This window comes from Anoplopoma fimbria, chromosome 11 (genome assembly GCF_027596085.1).
Source record: "Anoplopoma fimbria isolate UVic2021 breed Golden Eagle Sablefish chromosome 11, Afim_UVic_2022, whole genome shotgun sequence".
Classification (NCBI taxonomy): domain Eukaryota; kingdom Metazoa; phylum Chordata; class Actinopteri; order Perciformes; family Anoplopomatidae; genus Anoplopoma; species Anoplopoma fimbria.
Genome location: NC_072459.1, coordinates 2,240,609 through 2,265,257, shown reverse-complemented (window position 1 = coordinate 2,265,257; position 24,649 = coordinate 2,240,609). Strand labels below are relative to the sequence as shown.

The 24,649-nt window shown below is 36.0% G+C and overlaps 1 pseudogene and 1 gene segment (V, D, J or C); both read left to right on the top strand.

The window, feature by feature from the left end:
* Positions 1 to 24,649, top strand: part of LOC129098492 (immunoglobulin gamma-1 heavy chain-like) — a 34,121-nt pseudogene that overhangs the window by 1,744 nt on the left and 7,728 nt on the right.
* LOC129098493 (immunoglobulin heavy constant mu-like) lies at positions 3,892 to 9,040 on the top strand. The segment is given in 8 exon segments: positions 3,892 to 4,081; positions 4,273 to 4,367; positions 5,546 to 5,842; positions 6,045 to 6,323; positions 6,471 to 6,767; positions 6,922 to 7,263; positions 7,735 to 7,889; positions 8,710 to 9,040. Coding segments are annotated over 7 exon segments (1,446 nt in total).

The following is a 24,649-nucleotide window of genomic DNA, read 5'->3' as shown; positions in this document are numbered from 1 at the left end:
ACAGGCAGCAACTCTGCTAGCTATGGCAGCTCCTTTCAAAGCCGTTTCATCATGACTGAAGATGTGCCCAGCAGCACTCAGTACCTGGAGGTCACCAGCCTGAGAGCAGACGATTCTGCTGTTTACTTCTGTGCTCGATAAGACACAGTGACTGAAGACAGTGCAGCAGCTGCACAAAAACATCCACACACAACAAACAGCCATGTGAACTGAATGAAGTCTGGGTTTTCTCACCAGCTGCAAAAGTACTTTGATAACCACATTAGAGCTCTATAAATATATATACATATTTTAAACTCGTGACTAAATATTTATTCTCTTCATGATGTTACATCATTCACAGTTAAATACAGCATTCTTTCAATTTTGAAAGCATGATTTAATATTACACTACTCACATCACAGTACAAACCATAAATTATACAAAATCAGTTTGAAAAGAGAAAACATTGAGAATCATTTGATCACAGAGCGATCTTAGGTGGATCAAAATATAATGAGAGGTGAAATGTTCTGATCCAAAATATGTTCAAAACATTGGTGGATGATAAAACTTCACAACAATAAAGCATTTTAGAAAATGATAGTAGATAAAAGTGATCAAAGAAATGCTGTAGATTATTTTGCTAATCCGCTGCCCAATGTGTTTACAGGGATTAATGAGACACTATGTTGCAAAATAAATTACATTTCTACTGAATTTTGTTTGTAAATGTGTGTGTGGTTTGTGATATTTAGTGGCATCTAGTGATGAGGTCGCAGATTTAATACTTCAAGGAGTGATTCTTACTAAATCATTGCTTTTAATAACAAATAATTTTAAAAACACATACTAAATTTAGAACACGATAAGAATTTATTCATAATTTATATAATTAAATATTGTTTCTTGAGCAGCGACAATAATAAAAACCAAAGAGATCATCACAAAGGATCTGACATGGGCCCTTAACACCTCCCACCTGGTGGAGAAAGCCCAACAGAGACTCTTCTTCTTGAGGAAACTCAAAAAAGCCAAACTCCCCTCTCAGCTCCTGGTCAACTTCTACAGGAGCCCCATAGAGTCAATCCTCTGCCACTGTGCCACCGTGTGGTACACCAGCTGCACAGCAGAGAACCGGAGAGACTTGGCCCGGGTAGTCAAAACAGCGCAGAGGATCATAGGAACCAATAAAGAGCGAGATGGATGCACCGCAGACACATATAAAAGCAAATCTTTCTTTTTGTCTTATTGGTTTAGTTTAAAAAAGTCACAAAGAATGTTAAAAAAATGTATTTGCTTATAAGCAGTAAATAAATGCTAATGATATATGTTGTCTTATACTATACTATATACTTAAACCTTTTAATGAAATGTAAATTACACATGTCATGATAAAAAAGAAGACGATTATTTTGTTTTTATTTCAGTTTTGTTCTGTTGTTTGAGAATAAATCTTGCAATTTAATGTTTCATCATTTTGTTTACTACATTTGCTTCTCTTTTGATGTTATAGGTTATATAAAAATAATTTGATACATTTAGACAAACACTTTTTGAAATGATTGTGTGCTTGTTTTACACAGAAAAGCTTTTGAAGATTTAGTTGTTATCTGTGTCACAACACAGGCCAACAAACGTATTTTTCCTGGTGATTCTAAATATATCATCTTTAGCCAGTCGCCTCTCTGCCCCTATGGGACCCCACCGGAAACTTTTTAGAAACTGTCAGAACTAAAAAACAAACTTCCTTAAAGTATCAGAGCATGAAGCAGCTTACATGCAGACAGCAAAGGCAACACAAATAAACATATTTATCATACTTCCCTCCAGCTTGATATTTTCCCAATAATAAAAATATTTAAACTTTAAACTTTCTGTGATTTAAAAAAAAATGCCATCAAACATTAAATGTTTTTTCTGCAACAAATATATTAGTTAAAACAATAGATGATATCAAACAATTAATGTTTATTTCTTACTAGTACCTCAAAGTTACACCTCTGTCGACGATGATGAACATGAAAAATAAAAGATGATATATTGATATCATGTAATAGACGTATGATAATACTGTAAAATAATCCAGCAACTCTTAAATCATTTCATATACAGTTATGGTTACAGACTTTGTCTCTACCTCCCCACATTTGTATGTTGAGTGTAATTAATTTGCCATAAAAGGAGACAAAATGCAGAATCAACAATGTTAAAGATTAATTTGACTGATAGCATAAATGCCTTTTTTTAAACAAATGTTTAATAGATCCTTGTCATGAAGCCATGATAATCGAGTGGTTAAAATATGGTATCATGACAGCCGAGTTGAAGCTATACACTGTGGTGTTCTTACCTGGATGTGCAATATTAATTACATTCTCCTTATTTTTCTTACACCAGAGCTTGTTGGAATATCATTAGTAATAAATACCTGGCAAAGTGGAGGTTGACTATAAAAGTCCAGATCTTCTCCATTTTCTTGAGGCAAAAAGAACAACAAACCTACAGTTTGTCACCATCAGCACTGGACTGGGACAAAAAAAATGCTCGCTGGCATTTCGTCCCAGACTGGTCCACCACAATCGATCACACACCACCCATCTTCACGCTCCCCTATTTATAGGCCTATCAACTGTGCCATTTAGGATTGAGCGATGATTCAATAGGATAATTTATCATCTTCCAATGGAATCGTTTCATAATGAAATCATGTATAGACATATCAAGAAAATCTGAATTGATACAAATTCTGCTCATGGATACCCCTTTCTAGTTAAAACAAACTATTGTATTAATCTGATTTCTCTATTTGTGTGCATACATGTACACATATATCAGGGTACAGCTAGAAATATTATTTTTTTTCTCCTCTAATTTCCCTTGAAACTGTTTGTTTATTTTGCACTGATATTCTTAAATAAGAAAAAACTCTACCTTTCATTTGTCAATTATTTAATTTCACACAGGTGTATACACAAATTGGCTTTACCATGCTATTTTGTGATATATATCGTTATAGCGATATGAAATAACATATATTGGAATAGAAGACTTTGGCCATTTTGCTCAGTCCTTGTTCAGCTAAATAAAAACACTAAAGCCGTGTATTAAGTTAGAGGGAATCAAAGAAGATTAAGAGAGAAGAAACATAAACACCTCCAAAAAGTAGTGTATAATGTATAATAATATGTACTGTGATAAACAGGGCTTTGAACAAGGATATGGAGTAGCCAGTGGCCTTAAAGCCCAAATGTGTTGTCCTCTGGCACACTGTAATGACACTTTTATATCACATAAGTCACTGATGCAAGTTGTTTAACTTTCTCAACACTATGCTTCAGCCACAAGTTGTCCTTTGGGAAACCCCTACTATACCGATAGCTTGACAAAAGGACCGAATTACACAAAGCTCTATTCAAATTTAAACATTTACCATTGCTTTGGTGTTTACATTTTTATTCTTCAATTTTACAAAAACATTTAAAAAATATCTTTAATTATATTATTGATTGTTTATTTTGATTTGAATGTGTTTTGTTCAAAGTCCAAGCTGTGAGCGTAACAGCTACTATTCTTTTTCAAATATCTTAAAACAATGTATAAAGTATTTGAAAAGAAAATTGTGTTTTTTCTAATTTCATTTCTAAACTATAATAGGAGATTATGAGGCTACAGGTTTATCCAAGATTGTGATCTGATTAAAACATTTTGACTGCCATTGAGTCGATTGGTGTTCTATTGATAAAATCGGATTAAAAACAACGACAAACTGATTAAGAAATATGTAAAATAAAAATGCAAATCAAGCAATTTACATCTTTCAATATAGTTTTGTTGAATAGAATATAAGTTTTGTTTTATTCTTACCCACTGCTGACAATACCTCCAGTGCAGGAAACTGTTTGGTTTTTGTAGAAGGGGTTTTCACAGTGATGGGTGGGGTGGGGCACTGAGATATAGATCCATACAAAAACCTAAGAGCAAAAACTTTACTCTCTCACACTCTCATGATGATAAATGAACAGGACAAAATATTTGATCATTGGAATATGAAGTAAACTACTGTGTTTATCACTTTAATAATCAGTTTAGCAATTAAAAGTAAGTTTAAAAGTAGATTAAAGTCATGGTTAGTGCAAAGACGTTCATGTCATCTTCCAGTAAACTAAATTTCAAAAGTGATTAAGAATCAGCAAAAAAACAAAAAACTCACAGGATAAAAGCATGGAATAATACTGACCAGGATTTCTGTGTATTTCAGTCGCTTAATGAGGTTTTAATGCTTTTTTTAGATACGTCAGGTTTTTGTTCCAGCACTGAGTGGAGATGCAACACTGTGATTATTTCGACTACTGGGGAAGTGGGACTGAAGTCACAGTATCTTCAGGTAAGTCACATTTAAACATGATATTTTTTGTGTAAAGTTTTAAATTATTTTCTAAATTGTATTTTTAGCTGTAGAGAAGTTTAACTCCTGGTCTTATTTAGGTTTACATTGATGTTGGACGAACTAGAAAACAGAGCAAGCAGATGTTTCTAACGCAGCTGTTTCTTAGAATGCATTTAAAAATGATTCTTTGGCATTTCCACTTAATGCAAGTGAAGGTTTGAGCTGAACTTAGACTTTATTCAGATGGATGTAATTGCGGCTAGTCGAAGTTTTCATCATGTTTGATGTATTTTAATAATACATTTATTGATGTATTTTCATCAATACATATGATGAAAATAAATATAATTTTCATCATATGTATTTTTTTTTTTATGTATGTATTTTCTATTATCCTTTTTGGACTATTAATTATACTGTTTTTCAATTTGGAAATAGGAATCTGGTGTATAAGATAAACCTGGCTTTGTTCTGGCTTTGTTCCTTCAAAATAGTTTGTAAAATTCTCAAATCCATCAACAATAAGCTGCATTTTGATAATATGTTTTTGTAGTTAATATTTACATGATGATAACAATAACAAAAGGCATTTTCAATATCATACCCAACGTGTTCAGTATTAAATAAATGAATAGGCCATTATAAGAATAGGTTGCAATAATTGAAATAATTATAAAAAGTATGAAAAAATATTTCATCACTGAGCTCCGTTTTTATGTTACGTACATTTGTTATTTGTATGATTATTTATTTCATATTGTCTTTTAACACCTAAACCTTTGGGTCTCACCAACTCTGTTCACTTTTGTCCGGTGCAACTTTGGGGACTGGAGATAAATGGTTGGGTTGCAAACGACTTCTACCCAAATAGTATCAGGCCAAAATGTTTTAAATTGATTAATTATATCACAAAACTGTGCGGTAATACATAACAGTGCCATTGTTTCAACTCAGAAACAGTTTGTGTATATCTGTGTGCTGAAAAGATATGCAAAAATAATCAATAGGACATTCTTTATCCAGAGGTATTATTCATTAAAATACTCCTTGGGCAGATTTCTCGGTATTCAGCTTCATCATAAAATAATGTGCAATTTACTTTTAGACAAGCAATTGATCATCTGTGTATATTTATTTGCCCTATATTGGTAATACAAGTTTTGACACTTTTACAGACGCACCTGCACCTTCACACCCAACTCTGTTCCCTTTGGTTAAGTGCGGACCTGAGGATGCACACATCACTGTTGGTTGTCTTGCATACGACTTCTTCCCAAAAAGTCTTACTTTCCAGTGGACCGATGCCAGTGGGACCACCCTGACTTCTAACCAATATCCTCCAAGTTTGAGAAACAACAAATATACAGGAGTCAGTTTGCTCCAAGTGTCAAAGATTGACTGGGCTTCAAAAAAGTCCTTTAAATGTCTTGTGAATCACCTTTCACACACCGAGAACGTGACATTGGTAAAAAGTAAGTGATTTTTAGATTACTATCATGGCTCCCCTACTGTATGTCCAGTACACGTGCATTGTCTTGTTAAAAATTTATTTTTATTTTCCAGTAATTTCTGTTTCTCATGTTTAACCTAATCTGTCTGGTATAATATATTCAACATTTTAAATGGATTATTACAGACTGAGCTCTAATTCTGCTCTTTCCTCCACATGATTAGAGGGTCCTCCAAGGTTGACTTTGGTAGAAGTGCCAAGCGGAGACGATCAGTCCCTAGTGTGTACAATCGATGATCTTTTTACAACAGAATTGACAGTCAAATGGAAAAAGAATGGAATTGATGTAACTAGCTTCACAAATTGGCCCCCCCAAAAAAATGGAGACACATATTCAGCTGTCAGTGTTCTGAAAGTCAAGAACACAGACTGGGACAGTAAAGCTGTATACACATGTGAGGTGATGCACCAACAAACAGCATATACAATGACAAACTCTAAAGGTAAAGTACTACTACAGGCCTTACATAATAATGTTGTACTGTAACTGTAAATTAACTGTTAATAATAATTAGTAACATAATGATATAGAGTAGGATGTTTTTACTGTTGTACTGAATTGGTTTTCTCTGTCGCTCTTTTATATTTAGTTATCACAATAAAACTGAACCAAGCAAGTCCCAAAGAAATGTTCAACAACAACCAGGCAAAGTTGGAGTGTATCATTACCGCACCCGACGCTGACACTCTGAATAAAATTCGAATCACTTGGCAAATTGATGGAAGTGATGTGACCAACAACATCTCTGAAAGAAATGTTGCCACAAGCAAAATTAGCACGTTGATTTGTAGTCACTCTGACTTGAAGAGTATCAACAACGTGCGCTGTTCTGCCATTAGTGACGATATGGCACCAGTTTTTCAAGATCTGACTATCCCCAAAGGAGGTATGTTACTAAGTGATGGAGATTGATTAGTAGAACAGTAATCTGTAAGTCTGGGGAGAATGCCAATTTCTGCACACAATCCTGTCAGTATCTATGTATAGCAAATGCAAAGCTTAAATATGAACCTCCTCGGTAAAAAGAGTTTCTCTTTCAGATGGGAGCGTGCCAAAAATAACTGTCCATGTCCTCCCAGAGGAAGACATAACTGAAAGAAACCCGGCTGAGGTCACTCTGGTGTGTCTGGTCTCTAGTACTGAGAAGACGGATTACTACATCGCCTGGATGGAACAAACTGGAGGCAACTCTGGCAGCTTTACTGATGGCGTTAACTTCCCCCCTCAGAAGACCAAACAGGGTTTCTCAGTTACAAGTATTTACACCACCACCAAGGAGAAGTGGGAAGCACACAGCATTTTCACCTGCAACGTCTGGCATGTTGGTAGCAAAAGGCAAACATCCAGAGATGTTTCTGTGGCCGTCCATAACTCGACTACTTGTAAGACTTGAAGATTCAGCTTTAAATGTGGCATTTTGTGCTAATGTGCTGTTATGTCTGTGTGTACTCTCTGCCTTGGGAAATTGTCTTTGTGATTGTAAAATTGTTTGTCATCATATTGTGTTTTTAATCTGTCTTTGTCACATTGTCTAAGAGCTTGATAAGTGTGCTGACTGTTTCAAATAAATGTTGCATAGAGACTCTTTTGTTACATGTTCATGCATGACTTCAATATTTTAAAACAAACGCTGTAGGAGTATTTTCAGTGATACCTAGTATACTACACTGTTCCACTGTTCAGATGGATTAATGTCCACACAACATATGATGAAAGTGAATAATGCTTAATTCTAGTTCATGAGCACAATTCAAGAAAGAAAAGGGCACCTACGTGTTATATTAATAAAAACACCTTTGTTAACATACACATAGACACACACATCTAACCCACCTATACCTTCCTCTTCTTAGATTTTAATCCAGAGTCAAAACTGCATTTTGCTATGAGCTGCACAGACGAATCCATTGACGAGGATGAGTACAGCAGCCTGTGGTCCACAACCTCCTCCTTCATATTCCTCTTCATATCCTCTCTCATTTATAGCATGATATTCAGCCTGGTCAAGGTAAACATGCAGTCTTTCTCTGCATTTCAGTTGCACTAAGAACTTAAGACTGGATAAGATAATACAGGATTCATACATTCAATGAAACTGAGTTTAACCAACAAGTTATAAAGGCCAGTTATGTAAATGATAAAAATGCCTTACAAAAAGGCAAGAACATTTTGACCTATTAATCTCTGAGTACTTTATCTGTGGGTGAGACAGGTTCTTCCCATCTTCACAACCAGGAATGTGCATAAAGAGAAGACTCTTAATTACCCAGATTTTAATGTGAAAGTTAGTACAGTGCATAGGATCCTGCAAAGGAAGACTATTGTAATACAAATTATTGCATCCATTAGGCTCAATACAATTTGACAAAAGAGACAAAAAATATATATTTCATTGATTATCAGCTATATCTGATAAGTTAATTGACACAAAATCATTCTTTCTGACTGGTGATATTACAGGTTTGTTGTCTGGATTTTGATGGACACAATTACATAGTAAAGTGGTGTAAAAGTGCATCCCTTTTTTATTTGCATGTCCAACCAGTGATCAATATTTAGCAGCAGCAGAACAAGTGCTGGTTTGTGTCTTTTAAGTGCTGCAACATACTATACAGATGCATCTTTAAGTACAGTTAATATAATTGTTACAGAACAGACTTGCACTGCAGAAAATGTGTTGGTCAAAGCTATACTATAGTGTAGAAAAAGAGATCAGTAGAGTGTCAGTTCTCCAGCTGAGTGATTCTCTAGATGGAAGTAATCAATCCAACTTACTAAATTATAGTATAAATATTTATATTTTTTTAATTTTTTTTTTTTTTCTCCAGATGAAGGGACCATAAGATGAAATGGATGCGAAGCATGGACTACAGGTCTTCATTTGTTTTGTTTTTTATTTTATATCTAGTTTTAAAAACATTTACATGAGTGGTCGTAATATAATGATAAACTAAGACACATAAAATAAATGTACAATCAATACAATTGTAATTCTTAGTCATTTAGATGAATTTGTTTTCCTGCATTGGCTACTACTGTTGTTACATTATGAATAGAGACGTTATTGGTTACTTTTCTTGAAGGTTTTTAGTGTCATTAAAATGTCTTGGTAAAGTATTATTAATTTTCATTGAATAATAAATATCAAATAACATTGTAGTTATATTGATCTTCTTTTTCATCTTTAATTCACTGTATATAATACATACAATAATACGGAAAGTAACATAATTAAATAAATAAGAGAGTATGGATATGAGCAATAGTGTGCTTGTAAGAAACATTAAAGGCTTTTGAGGATTTTGTCAAAACACTTGGCTAATGTTAGAAAATATAAAAAAATAACACCACATCAAGTCAGCAGACCAGAAACTTGTGTTATCAGTTAAGCTCTGAAGGTCTCACAATTTCCTGGCAGTTCTAAACATATCATCTTTAGAGAGTCACTTCCCCTTCGTTCTGCACCTCAGGGACCACACCTGTGGCAGTGAAACTTTGTGGAAACTGTCAGAGCTTCAAATAAACTTCCTCGAAACAAGAGACCTATCTTTCACTACACATATTTGCACATCAGCATAAATCCATGCATGAAGTGGCCATAATGCATACTGCAGACACATCACAGACAAGGGCAACGCGAAATATCAGTGAAATACCATGAAGAAGCAGGATAAATGATCAGAGATATCAAAGACAGAATGTTGTAAGCTCAGACAATATAAAAGTAAATGCAGGACATGCAGCGTATGAAATACCAGATACAGAACACATATATTTCTGTATTATGTTGTTTGTTTTGCTGTGTGGTGCAGAGTTGTAAATTCAAGTTTGATATAGCGATTGATGGTTTTATAGTGTTCTTTCTGGTATCTAGAACATCATGGCAGCACACAGCAAAAGGAGCTGGAAGCTTGAGATCTTGTCATATGAGTGTGACCTTGTTACCTCTTTTTAGTTTTGTATTGTGGTTCTCATTGACACTGCTTGACTGACTGGGATATTAGAAGAAGATGCAGAGTCTACCAAGAACTTATATGAGAGTTAAAATATGATTACTGATGTTTAATATCATCACCAGGAGCATCTACAGAATATGGATAACAGTGCTGCTTTTAGTATGTCAACATGTTTCCCTCTAATTCGGTAACTAAATAGGTAACTGCAAATCGTTTTTTCCCCTATGTTTCTTGCTGGTCCCTGATCTGTTGCACATGTCAGGCAGTAACCAAAGACGAGATAAAATGCTCAAAATTGTGGGCGTGTAAGGGCGGTAACAACAAAATGAAAAATATAGAGGAACTGCACATTGAAAAAATGCAGAATTTAAGCACATCTTTAAGTTAATTATCTTTATTTCAATTATTCTTTCATGAAACATATATGGCCCATATATGGGCTGATAGATAACTTCTTCTGAACTATATATCAATTCTACATAGTTATTTACTAGGTTATATGTAATATAATATATATATATATTATATGTAAACAATTCAACATGTGTACTGTACGTCCTTCAGAGTCATAGCTTCCAGCTGATCACTTTCAATTGTCACAAAGTGTTTCAAATTGTCAGCTTGTTGATGTGCTGGAGGGACATTACTGGTTAAGAGAAGTCAGAAAAGTGAGTGAAGACTGCCATCTTGTGAAAAGATTTTGTAAGCACATGAAAACATGACACTTCAACTTTATCTACGTGCTTCTGTTATGTTATTTTTAGTTTTTAGTTTATTTTATTTTATTTGCACAATTGAAAAATATAAAACACATAACATAGATAAATAATATTACAGGGCAGGAAAAGGCAGAAAGCCCACTGGGCTTATTTGAAGCCTCCACCTATATAATATAAAAAATGTCACAATACTATAACGAATACAAAAAGAATATACCTATAGTACGAAATATATACATATAGTATGAAATGTTATGATAAAAGAGGGTGTATTTTGCAACATAAAAAAAAACATACAGAGTATTGTTCTCTTCTTTTTGTAAAGAAATCTCTCTCTAAACCTATTCAGTCGGAAACTTTCAGTTTTCCTGACAAAGTAAAAACAACATGCGGCCTCTTGCGGTGTGGTAAGGTTTTGGTAAGTGCTTGTGTCACTGTGGTTACTGCTAGCTGGGGTTATGGCACAACAAAACTGAGACTCATCTGTGTATTTAAAGCCAGCTCTCCATTTACCAAACTGAGTATAATGTCACTGTTATATCATTTAATCAAGTCAATACAACTGCAATATGATGTTAAAAAGTGTGTTGACCCTGTGACACTGCTGATGTGTCTCTGCGGTCATTTATAAAGCAATATTGGTGGAGCTGTATTTCATTATGTGTTAAGTGTTTCTAATATTCTGTCTGTAATTTTAGTTGTCACTGAAAGGTATCAGTACAGTAAAATGTGGGCGGCCATCAAACATAGAAAAACGAAACATACCGTACAATGTCAAGAGGCACACACATATAATAAAGTTACATAAATACTTTCATCATTAGCACATCTTATGTATAGGAAATCTTATTAATCCTGCCATTGAAGTGGAAGTGAATGCGAGAAAACAAGAATATACAAATGTCATTTTAATCCCACAAAAACTGTTATGATGTTTTACTGGAATACTCTTTTTTAAAAATAGCTGTTGTATTGTGTATTTAAGGGAAGGGACACTGTGGCACAGGTTTTTGCATTGTGATGTTTCATTGTGGGCTGGAATAGCACAGTGCTTCACACTGTTACAAAAACCTCTAAAGAGAAGCAAAGGTCTGTGTACTGTAAATGAAAGCTGCATGTACACACTCGAATGAAGCTGTGGCCTCATTACAATAATTAAAATAAAATACTCACCCTAAGCAACTGACATTCTTGATATGCAGAACTTTCAAAACTTAATGAATGACTGGGCAGTGTTTATCAATCAATAATACAGTTCTCCCTTGTAGCACCCAAACTATGATATGGATGGAAAAAAATATACTAGGTATGAAATATGTATTATCCTGTCAGAGTCTTTTTTTCTTTGTTTTATGCTACAGTGGTTATGTTTCTCATTCAAATGACATGGATTTCATTTGTCAATTTTTGCAGTTTTACCACACAATGTATATAACTGAATAGATTCTTTAGAATCATCGGGAAACCTTTGCAGAGCTGATTTTTCCCACATGATAAGATCTTAACATTACTAAACAAAATTAAAAAAAAGAAACTCTCTTGTTTAAGGTGACAGCATTTGTGTGCCATGACAGCCAGTGTGAAGGGTGGAGTTTGAGTGTGTTCAACAAAACTTTCTAATGAAAAGCAGGGATGTAGAAATATTGACAATTATGTTATCTTACACAAATTGATGCATCAGGCAACGTGGACTTAAAATGCAATAAAGTTTCAATATAAAACGCTAACAATGCACTGTATCAGGTTTTTGTATGGGCATGTGGCACTGTGGATGGGATGGCAACCACAGTGATATGTGTTAATACAAAAACCTGTCCTGAATTTTACCAAAGTCACTGTGCCTCAAAAAAGAAGATAAGACCAGATCATTTCCCAAAATCATTGGACCCTGAAGAAAAGGTATACTCAATGGCATTGTGGGAGGTTAATTACAGTCTTGTACAATTCTATTTCATTCCTTTTTTTCGGTTTAAAATTGGAACAAATCCGGAAAAGTTTGACTAAAATGTAGGCCTGTTTTATTAGAATATGTCATTATCATGATTGTGTAGGACTTTAAAAACATGATCAAATAAATAAATAAATAATAAAACAGCATCAGCAGGCAGTCAATGGCCTTAAAAAACAGGCAATAAAAGTGTTTTGAGAAACTGTGAATCACCTCAACCACGAGAGGCCCTTCACATAAAATAATACACAGTTTGCTGCAGCAGCAAGATTAGCTGTGGACAGACACAGAGGTGCACAGTCACTCACAGACACTAACATACACAAAAACAATTGCATGATTGTCCTGGCGGAGATAGAAAGAATAATAATTAAAATGAATATAAAATGTATTTAAACATCAGGGAACATTTGCACTGCAGATTCCTTTTAAATGATTAAACCTTAACAATTCTTGTTGAACTAATGTGAAAAACACACGATAGATAATGTAACAGCATGTGCATGGTGGAGTTTTTGTACGGAGTTTTATCACAGTGCAATTTCCAGCAGTGGTTATGGCAGCACAGTGATACATCATGAGACAAAAACCTCCTTTCACTGAGAAGGAAATGCTGTGTATGGTGCTGATACAGAAAAAAAGTCTGGAAGTAAGACTGATTTCTGCTGCTGGTACGTATCCGATAAAACTCTTAATAAACATGTTTAAAGACTGAGAATAATGTAATATCATGAGCTTAAAAGTGATATCTCTTCCATGGGGATCAGGTTAATATTCACAAGGTGTAAAAAAAATCAGCAATAATTAGTTAATTCAGATTAAATTTGGTAAAATTACAAATAAAAAAAGATAAAAAGTAGGATGTTCTTTCAGGTTTTCATAGTTTTATTGTAGAAAGTAACTGAAATATAGTGAATATTCCTGCTGAGTACAAAGAGTACAAAATACTATCCATGAACCATATCAGGCAAAGGTTTTTGTTTGTGTATCTTGCACTGTGTATACGGGGGGAACTGGCCACAGTGAAATATGGTAATACAAATACCTGTCCTGAATTTTACCAAAGTCACTGTGCCTCAAAAAAGAAGATAAGACCAGATCATTTCCCAAAATCATTGGACCCTGAAGAAAAGGTATACTCAATGGCATTGTGGGAGGTTAATTACAGTCTTGTACAATTCTATTTCATTCCTTTTTTTGGGTTTAAGAATAGGAACAAATCCGGAAAAGTTTGACTAAAATGTAGGCCTGTTTTATTAGAATATGTCATTATCATGATTATGTAGGACTTTTTTTGAAAAAACATGATCAAATAAATAAATAAATAATAAAACAGCATCAGCAGGCAGTCAATGGCCTTAAAAAACAGGCAATAAAAGTGTTTTGAGAAACTGTGAATCACCTCAACCACGAGAGGCCCTTCACATAAAATAATACACAGTTTGCTGCAGCAGCAAGATTAGCTGTGGACAGACACAGAGGTGCACAGTCACTCACAGACACTAACATACACAAAAACAATTGCATGATTGTCCTGGCGGAGATAGAAAGAATAATAATTAAAATGAATATAAAATGTATTTAAACATCAGGGAACATTTGCACTGCAGATTCCTTTTAAATGATTAAACCTTAACAATTCTTGTTGAACTAATGTGAAAAACACACGATAGATAATGTAACAGCATGTGCATGGTGGAGTTTTTGTACGGAGTTTTATCACAGTGCAGATTACAGCAGTGGTTATGGCAGCACAGTGATACATCATGAGACAAAAACCTCCTTTCACTGAGAAGGAAATGCTGTGTATGGTGCTGATACAGAAAAAAAGTCTGGAAGTAAGACTGATTTCTGCTGCTGGTACGTATCCGATAAAACTCTTAATAAACATGTTTAAAGACTGAGAATAATGTAATATCATGAGCTTAAAAGTGATATCTCTTCCATGGGGATCAGGTTAATATTCACAAGGTGTAAAAAAAATCAGCAATAATTAGTTAATTCAGATTAAATTTGGTAAAATTACAAATAAAAAAAGATAAAAAGTAGGATGTTCTTTCAGGTTTTCATAGTTTTACTGTAGAAAGTAACTGAAATATAGTGAATATTCCTGCTGAGTACAAAGAGTACAAAATACTATCCATGAACCATATCAGGCAAAGGTTTTTGTTTGTGTATCTTGCACTGTGTATACGGGGGGTGGACACAGTGATATATGGTAATACAAATACCTGTCCTGAACTGAGCCACAAAGTCACTGTGCCTAAAGAAAATGGAAATATTCACAAAACCAGGCCATTTCACAAATTTATTAGACTACGAAGGAATGTAATATCCAATGGAATAGTTGAAGGGTAAATGTTTGTTTGTTTGTTTTTCAGTTTTATCCTGGAAACCCTTTTTCTTATGCTTTGTATCAGCAAAGATTATTCCACATACTGAAAAAAGCAATAACAATATTTCTACGTGTTTGTTTCATTGTATCATTATCATATTTGTGAAGCTCTTTTCTTGAGGCAGTGTCTTTTCACAAAGATAGTGCCAGTGTCAGGTAGTTTCCTAAAATCACCAAATTTTGAAGAAAATAAATGTTGCGCTCATACGGAAAACAAGTAGTTGAGAGTGTGTTCAACAAAACTTTCTAATGAAAAGCAGGGATGTAGAAATATTGACAATTATGTTATCTTACACAAATTGATGCATCAGGCAACGTGGACTTAAAATGCAATAAAGTTTCAATATAAAACGCTAACAATGCACTGTATCAGGTTTTTGTATGGGCATGTGGCACTGTGGATGGGATGGCAACCACAGTGATATGTGTTAATACAAAAACCTGTCCTGAATTTTACCAAAGTCACTGTGCCTCAAAAAAGAAGATAAGACCAGATCATTTCCCAAAATCATTGGACCCTGAAGAAAAGGTATACTCAATGGCATTGTGGGAGGTTAATTACAGTCTTGTACAATTCTATTTCATTCCTTTTTTTCGGTTTAAAATTGGAACAAATCCGGAAAAGTTTGACTAAAATGTAGGCCTGTTTTATTAGAATATGTCATTATCATGATTGTGTAGGACTTTAAAAAAAAAAAAAAAATTGAATAAATAAGTAAATCATTTAAAAAAAACCATAATCATAGAACTTTTCCACTTCATCATGCGACAAAACAAAAAGAAGGAAAAGCTTTGCATGGTGCTGATACAGAAAAGTCAGAAGATGAGACTGCTTTCTGCTGCCTTTTTACAACTGTTGTTAAGAAAAGCAAACGTGTTTAAAGACACACACAAAGGCGTGTGTGAGGACATCATGAGCTCTAAAGGGACAGTTCCCTTAGCAGAAAGGGGAATATGCCCATATTCACAAAGAAAAAAAGAAAACATCAACTATAAGGTTTCAACGGGTATAATTTCAAATAAATTGTAGCAAAAGTAAAAAAAAAAAAGTTCATGAAAAGTTCTGAAATATAGTGAATACTCATGCGGAGTAAAAGGAGTCAAAATAACTGGCTACATATGTTTCATGATTGCCCCTGCTGAGAACAGTAAAACTAGCAAAGCTCCATATCAGGCAACAGTTTTTGTAACAGTATGTGACACTGTGTATGGGGGCAACCACAGTGATATAGAGTAAAACAAAAACCTGGCCTCAACTGAACTGAGGCACAAAGTCAATATGCTTCAGGAAATAGAGGAGATCACATCAATTCCATATGACTATACTCAATGGACTGGTGGAAGGGTAAATAGCATTCTTTTTAAATAGTTATTTGTCCATTATTTGTCTGCAGAATGTAGATCAATAACAATATTTCAATAAGTTTGTTTAATCATATCATTATTGTAATTGTGGTGTCCTTGACAGGATTGTGTAACAATATGACCATATAAAAAATAAATACTTTACTTTTTAACTAATATGAGAAACACTATAGAAAAGAAACAGTGTGTCAAGACAGGCAGTGTGCAGGGTGGAGTTTTTGTATAGAGTTACATCACAGTGCAATATAGCAACAGCCACAGCGATACATCATGTGACAAAAACCTCCTTCCACTGAGAAGGAAACGCTGGGAATGAGTCTGATACAGATAAGGGCCGATCTCCACCAGGTGTGTCTGCAACGACCACGTCTGAGTGAATGAATTCAACCCTGGGCTGTAAAGCCGCGTTCATTCAGACCCAAACAAGCAACAATGTATGCAAGAAACTGGATCAAAGATGCTGTACAATACACTTCATACAATCTTGCCAAAAACTAAATTAAACTCACCAAGCTGTCTTGTACAGCACAAAAAATGAAAACTGTTTTGGGATGGTTAAGAGCAGTGAGTGAGGCATCAGCAGGCAGTCAATGGCCTTAAAAAACAGGCAATAAAAGGAGTTTTGAGAAACTGTGAATCACCTCAACCACGAGAGGCCCTTCACATAAAATAATACACAGTTTGCTGCAGCAGCAAGATTAGCTGTGGACAGACACAGAGGTGCACAGTCACTCACAGACACTAACATACACAAAAACAATTGCATGATTGTCCTGGCGGAGATAGAAAGAATAATAATTAAAATGAATATAAAATGTATTTAAACATCAGGGAACATTTGCACTGCAGATTCCTTTTAAATGATTAAACCTTAACAATTCTTGTTGAACTAATGTGAAAAACACACGATAGATAATGTAACAGCATGTGCATGGTGGAGTTTTTGTACGGAGTTTTATCACAGTGCAGATTACAGCAGTGGTTATGGCAGCACAGTGATACATCATGAGACAAAAACCTCCTTTCACTGAGAAGGAAATGCTGTGTATGGTGCTGATACAGAAAAAAAGTCTGGAAGTAAGACTGATTTCTGCTGCTGGTACGTATCCGATAAAACTCTTCTTAGGAAAAATAAACATGTTTAAAGACTGAGAATAATGTAATATCATGAGCTTAAAAGTGATATCTCTTCCATGGGGATCAGGTTAATATTCACAAGGTGTAAAAAAATCAGCAATAATTAGTTAATTCAGATTAAATTTGGTAAAATTACAAATAAAAAAAGATAAAAAAGTAGGATGTTCTTTCAGGTTTTCATAGTTTTACTGTAGAAAGTAACTGAAATATAGTGAATATTCCTGCTGAGTACAAAGAGTACAAAATACTATCCATGAACCATATCAGGCAAAGGTTTTTGTTTGTGTATCTTGCACTGTGTACACGGGGGGTGGACACAGTGATATATGGTAATACAAATACCTGTCCTGAACTGAGCCACAAAGTCACTGTGCCTAAAGAAAATGGAAATATTCACAAAACCAGGCCATTTCACAAATTTATTAGACTACGAAGGAATGTAATATCCAATGGAATAGTTGAAGGGTAAATGTTTGTTTGTTTGTTTTTCAGTTTTATCCTGGAAACCCTTTTTCTTGTTTCTTCGTATAAGCAAAGATTATTCCACATACTGAAAAAACAAGATACAGTAATGTGTCTCGTTCACATCAAGTAGATATCATTTGTTTATAGTTTTACTGCACAATGTATAGCAATACAAATATTTATATGTGTTTGTTTCATTGTATCATTATGATATTTGTGAAGCTCTTTTCTTGAGGCAGTGTCTTAAATAGTGCCAGTGTCAGGTAGTTTCCTAAAATCACCAGACTTTGAAGAAAATAAATGTTTTTTGGACTAGTGGTGCATTCAATTAATGAGGAAATGCATGATTTTCAGTTTTATCCTTCATTCTGACAAACAAATATAAAAACTACTACTATTTTGATGTCAGGCTTATTAAAGTATGTTGTAAATGTGAAACCTTGGTCACAAAATTAAGGATCTGCTACCAATAACTTTAAGAGTACATATATACTTACACACATATTGTTGAATTCAAATAAAGTTCAACTTTAATTAGATATGCTATCATAAGATAAACGAACATGTCTGCACATTTTTGACTTTTGGTTATCAACATCCTTACTGGTTAATATTTATGTAACACAGAGGAAACAATCTTCACCACAACAGGTGCTTCCCCATCCTGTTAACAAACTGAAACTTAAGACTGAGAGCCTTAAGGCTCACAAACCAGCGCTGAATAACCTTCATGATAATACATTGCACAAAATAAGGCCAGAGAAAAGGATTTGTACGTTTTCAACATAAAAATAATTAATCAATTCTAACTGATACCATTTGTTTACACCAAAGCATAGTCTGACCCAATACCATTGAGTAACAACAAATTAAAATGAGTATCAGAAGCACTAAAAGTATGCTGGTTAAAAACCATAGTAACCGGAAGAGCTTTGTAAAAGAAATCATCCTGTTGAGTTCGAAGCTGGAAGGTTGGTTTTGCAGCTTCAGTTCTGGCTTGATATCCCAACCATTAATGAAACAAATATATTTAAAATGATTTCAAGATTTCAATATTAAATGCTCCATTCAGAAAATGTGATTAGCACATAGCAGCTTTGGCTATCATACTTTCATGTCATAACATAACTTTTAATTCTTCTTAGATACCCTCCCCCCACCCAGACCTCCCTGCCGCTGCAGCCCCCATCGTCTGCACCCCCTGTGGATTACCCCCCCTCTTCTTCCTCCTCCTCCACCCCCTTTTCCACAACACTCGGCTCCCCTCCACACTCCTCAAACGCTGCACTCCACCAACACCCCACCCCCACCCCCACTCCAACAACCTACAGCACACAGCCCCCTTCCCCCAACGTGTCCCTCTCAATTAACCAGGTGAGAAAAGAACTGAGGAGAATAAAGGTGAGAAAAGCCACGGGTCCGGACGGCATCAGCTCAAGGCTCCTCAGATCCTGCGCAGACCAGCTGTGCAGGATAGTGGAGCACATCTTTAACTTGAGCTTGAAGCTGGGGAGGGTACCACAGCTATGGAAGACGTCCTGCGTGGTACCAGTCCCAAAGACCCCGGGGCCAAGGACTTCAGCAGCTTCAGGCCGGTGGCTCTAACATCCCACCTGATGAAGACCCTGGAGCGGCTGGTCCTTGTGCACCTCCGCCCCTGGTGATCTCATCTTTGGACCCTCTTCAGTTCGCCTACCAATCTGGCATCGGGGTGGATGACGCTGTCATCTACCTGCTACAAAGATGCCTTTCTCACCTGGAAAAGGCTGGAAGCACTGTGAGAGTCATGTTCTTCGACTTCTCCAGTGCCTTCAACACCATCCAGCCTTTGCTTCTGAGGGACAAGCTGGAGCAGACCGGGGTGGACCACCACCTCACTGCATGGATACTGGACTACCTCACCAACCGTCCACAGTATGTGAGGATAAGGGAGTGTGAGTCAGATCGGGTGTCCTGCAGCACGGGGGCCCCACAAGGAACCGTTCTGGCTCCATTCCTCTTCTCCATCTACACATCAGACTTCAAACACAACTCTGCTACCTGCCACCTGCTAAAGTTCTCTGACGACTCTGCAACCGTCGGCCTCATCTCCGCCGGCGATGAGAGGGAATACAGAGAACTGAACCAGGACTTCATAGGATGGTGCCAGAGGAACCGCCTCCAGATCAACTCTGGTAAAACCAAAGAGCTGGTGGTGGACTTCCGCCGGGGAAAACACTGTCCTCCGGAACCAGTGAACATCCAGGGACAGGACATTGAGATTGTGCAATCTTATAAGTACCTGGTGTTCACTTGAACAATAAACTGGACTGGACTAATCATACAAAGGCACTTTACAAAAAGGGTCAGAGCAGACTCTATCTGCTGAGGAGACTGAGGTCCTTTGGAGTGCAGGGAGCACTCCTGAAGACCTTTTTCAACTCCGTGGTGGCATCAGCCATCTTTTATGCAGTGGTCTGCTGGAGCAGCAGCATCTCAGCAGCAGACAACAAGAGACTGAACAAGCTTGTCAGGAAGGCCAGCAGTGTGCTGGGGTGTCCACTGGATACGGTGGAGGTGGTGGGAGACAGGAGGATGATGGCCAAGCTGTCATCCCTGATGAACAACACCTCCCCCCCATGCAGGACACCCTGGCAGCTCTGTGCAGCTCCTTCAGCCACCGGCTGCTTCACCCCCGGTGTGAAGGAGAGTCAGGTTGCACAACCAGCTCTGCTCCCAGCAGACCACATGACCACATGACAATAATAACATGACAATAAAAACCTGTGCAATACATTACACATTACACTGTGCAATAATAGTTAAAAAAGTTAAAATAGTTAAAATAGTTGTTGTTTTTTTCTCTGTCTGTAAATATAATATTTCAGTTATTGTTGTTTTTTTCTACTGTTTTTTTTATTGCTTATTTATAATACTTGTTTTATTTTATTTTTATTTTTCATTTTTTATTTTTTATCTTGTCTTCTTCTACTATGTCTCTTGTGTGCACTTTACTCTACGCTGTTGTAACCTGCAAATTTCCCCGCTGCGGGACTAATAAAGGATTATCTTATCTTATCTTATCTTATCTTATCTTATCTTATCTTATTTTATTTAAACAAGAACTTATTTTCGTTATGTCTTTTTATATGACAAGAGACTTCTAATTATTAGCGATAGCTCCCTTTGACCTTACAGCCATTGATGATACAAGTCATGAAGTTGTAAACGCTAACTCGATACGGTCTCTTTTGGCTATTACTGAGCTCAGAGGGTTATTAGGTTGAATTATGTTGAAAGCACAGTGGATTTTGAGGCATCTAGCGGTGTGGTTGCAGATTGCACCCAACTTATTTCCACTCCGCTCACTCCTTCCTGTCCAAGACTGTGGTAACATGAGCATCCCGGTGCAAATCATAGTAACGCCATTTGCCACGCTCAAAGGCCATCCTAATATTATAACACTACATTAAGAGCAACGGAAGTCAGACAGCGGTTGTAGTTACCCGCTCTTTGGTAGTGACCAAGGAAGAAGAGTGTATTGTTGTGTATGGGTGTGTCTTCAGGGCCATGTTTTCGCTACTGCAGGTTTACAAGCGTGTCGCAAAGCTACTGTGGCCTTCAGGTAACGTAAAACAGCCAAAGGCTCAGAGCCAGTGTTTGGTTTGTCAGTTCTGGGCTATTGAAGAAAAATGTTGGTGAAACACAGCCAGAGGCTGTATATAACAAGTGCAGAGTCAACGAGACGTCACCCTTTGGTTGGTGGACTACTGTTTTGAAGCCTACACTGTAAAGAATTTTTCCGTTAAATGACGGTAAAGTGCTGGCAGCAGAGACGCCAGCAACTTACTGTCTTTCTACAGTAGTCATAGTGTTGAACAATTTCACAGTCTCTTACAGTAAAAATTAATGCAGTATATTTCTGTGATTATTTGAATTTACAGTAACATTCTGGTTAGGGGTTGGATATCTTTAAATTCAGTTTACTGTAGACAGGCCAAATTGATAATACAATAAGTAGATTAGCATATCTAAAATATCAATCTGCAATGCAGTTAACATTAGAACTTTATGTTCTGTGGTCTACAGACATATGTATTATTATGGAAATTATGCAACATATGCAATAAACAACTTAGAAAGGATATAATTCAAACAAACTTTTATATAACAGGGCAGTTTCAACATAAAAAAAACCAACACTTGGACGACCGATCGAAACAAGCCAAAGAGGTTTTGAGTAGCAAAATAAAAACTGTGAGATAGGCTTAGTTTCCCTTTTGAAAAAGTCCTGTGAGGTAGGCTCGTGTTTTGCCTCTTAAAGGAGTCCTTTGAGCTAGGTGCATCAGCAAGAGTCTGGGTGGTGGTGGACAGTCCTAATTCCAAGAGGATTCTTCTGGGTCAGATAGAGATGAGGATCACCTTGCTGGTCGGTGTTCATCTCCACATATTAATTCCAGTGTTGATATTGTAAAACAGCAATAAACAAAAAAAATGACAAAATAACTCAATGATAACAATGCCAAATCATTGCTTATGAAGCTGATAATGCCAATGTCTCTTGTGGCTCAATGTGGCAACGTCAGTCTGTCAAAACAACATATGGAGTGAGAGAGAGTTCTTTTAGCGATATGAAGTCACATTTAAAGTCAGGAGGTTCTTCAGTAGTGTGGTTACGTGTATTGACGGTGATAGACTTCTTCTGGACGATCACACCGTCTTCTTATAGGCAACTTTGTCCTTTGTTCCTCTCTTTGGATTAATACCAATGAAACGTCTAAAATCACAATAGTCTAAGATCAGAGACTGAATGAAAACTATTAGGAACACTTTGTAGTCTTAAATGGGTAGTTTGGGTTTTGTAACACAAGGTGATATTACTACTATAATCCCCCCACCATTCACACCTTCAAGTTTGTTTAGTGTATTTTTGTGGCATTGGAAACTATTAACAAGGGGCAAAAGGATATCAGATAGCTAGCTAACAACCACTGCTACAAATCTTAAGAGCATTCTCACATGATAAACCGTTAGCATTTGATTGAAGACCGTGAATCCAAAATGCACGTAAATATTAATGTTTGAGCTGTTTAAATCTCAAACCTCATTGGTTAGTAACATTTTAAAATCATAGACTGGCTAGCTAGACAGCTTGCTGAGCATCATTTTGATTGACAAATTGTTTACAGTGTAGAGTTCGGCATCTTGGCAGTCAGAATCTTGTTTTTTTGCCATCTTTTTGCAGTTTGACGGTTGATGGCAGCTGAGAGTGTTGGGAATGACATTAGTTTTGCAGGTTGTTTGTGATAAACCAGAGAAGCAATGACTCTCTCCACAAAAATATTTTCCATGCAGACAAATTATAGTCATCATTAACATTAACATGTAATATTTCCGTGTTTCACCACAAACTTGTGTATTTAAAAAGGATTTAAATTTTCATCGAAAACATTTTTGGACGTTGTTACATTTATATACAAACTGTTGAACATGTATTTACAAACTGCTTGTCATTTGTGAACAACGTTCTTTGAGACTCCCCTGATGTCCCTCAATTCATAAATGCATTTTCTATTCAACAGGGAATTATCTGTAGCCAATCAGATGTCTCCTCCATTTTCAATCAAACACATGAGCAGGCCCCCAAGAGGGATGTTTTGCTTTTACAGTTTTTACCATCTTAGTTGAAATTGTTTTGGCACAAAAAACAGCTGAGGCTAACAGGAATGCAATCCGTTGCAGGGGTTCAGACAAGAAAAGTAGAACAAATAAGAACTTTGACCTGCTAGGGGGAATCACCAAAGTCAGCAGAATTCATCTTGAGATAAACACGAAAAATCTGTATCAAATGTAATGGAAGTGACACATTTCACTCGAAACCACAAATGTCTACCTTATGGTGACCCTAAAGGTAAAGTCAGGGGATCACCAAAGTCCGTAGGATTCCTCTTGGGAACTTGAATTTCTGTACAAAATGCAATGACAATCTCCTCAATAGCTGAAAAGATATTTTATGACCAATGAGGTGGACAAATCAAACAACAGATCATCATTGACAACCATATAATCAGAAACACTAAATCACACATCTGCAAATCAGCCCAGCCTGTTCCTGTATTATGTAGGCTTGTTATGTGTGTCTCATGTAACTAGAACTTGAAGACAGGCAGTGCTCTTAATGCAAAGAGCTGGATTTTTCTTTTTGTTGAAAGCACATTTTGGCCTAAAAATAAAGTTAGCCATTTTGTTTTTATTGTAAATTATAAGAAATGTTGGTTGATAGTTTGAAGTTTAGGGCCACTGACCAGTTTATTTGAAGAGATGGGAGTGAGAATGTGTTGTTTTTTTCAAATGTATTCTATTAAGAATAGATTAGACAATTTATAATTGCTCATCGATGCAATTCATCATTACACTCCTAGTCACTGAGCTTGTGAGGAGTGTGTCATTGTTAAGTCTTTCTGTACAACTCATAACTTTATAAATGTGATTTGATGGTCTTGAGCTGCTAACAGCTCAGGAATTACTATTTGTGGTTCGGTCATTGTTTAAGATTGAACAAAAAATTGACAGCAGTTGTTACGAATGTGACATCGTAGCATAGCCTCAACTTGCAGGCTGTTTACTTCCTCAGAAAAAATGAATAAATAAATAAATATAAACAGTGAAATTCTAATATGACATATATGTTTTATGAGAATACAACCTGCTATAAGGCCTCCTATATGCAATATTTGCACTGACATGTAAAAATTGCAAATCTCTCAGTTTAGCTTTGACTGTTAAGTAAAGGTGTGTATCCTT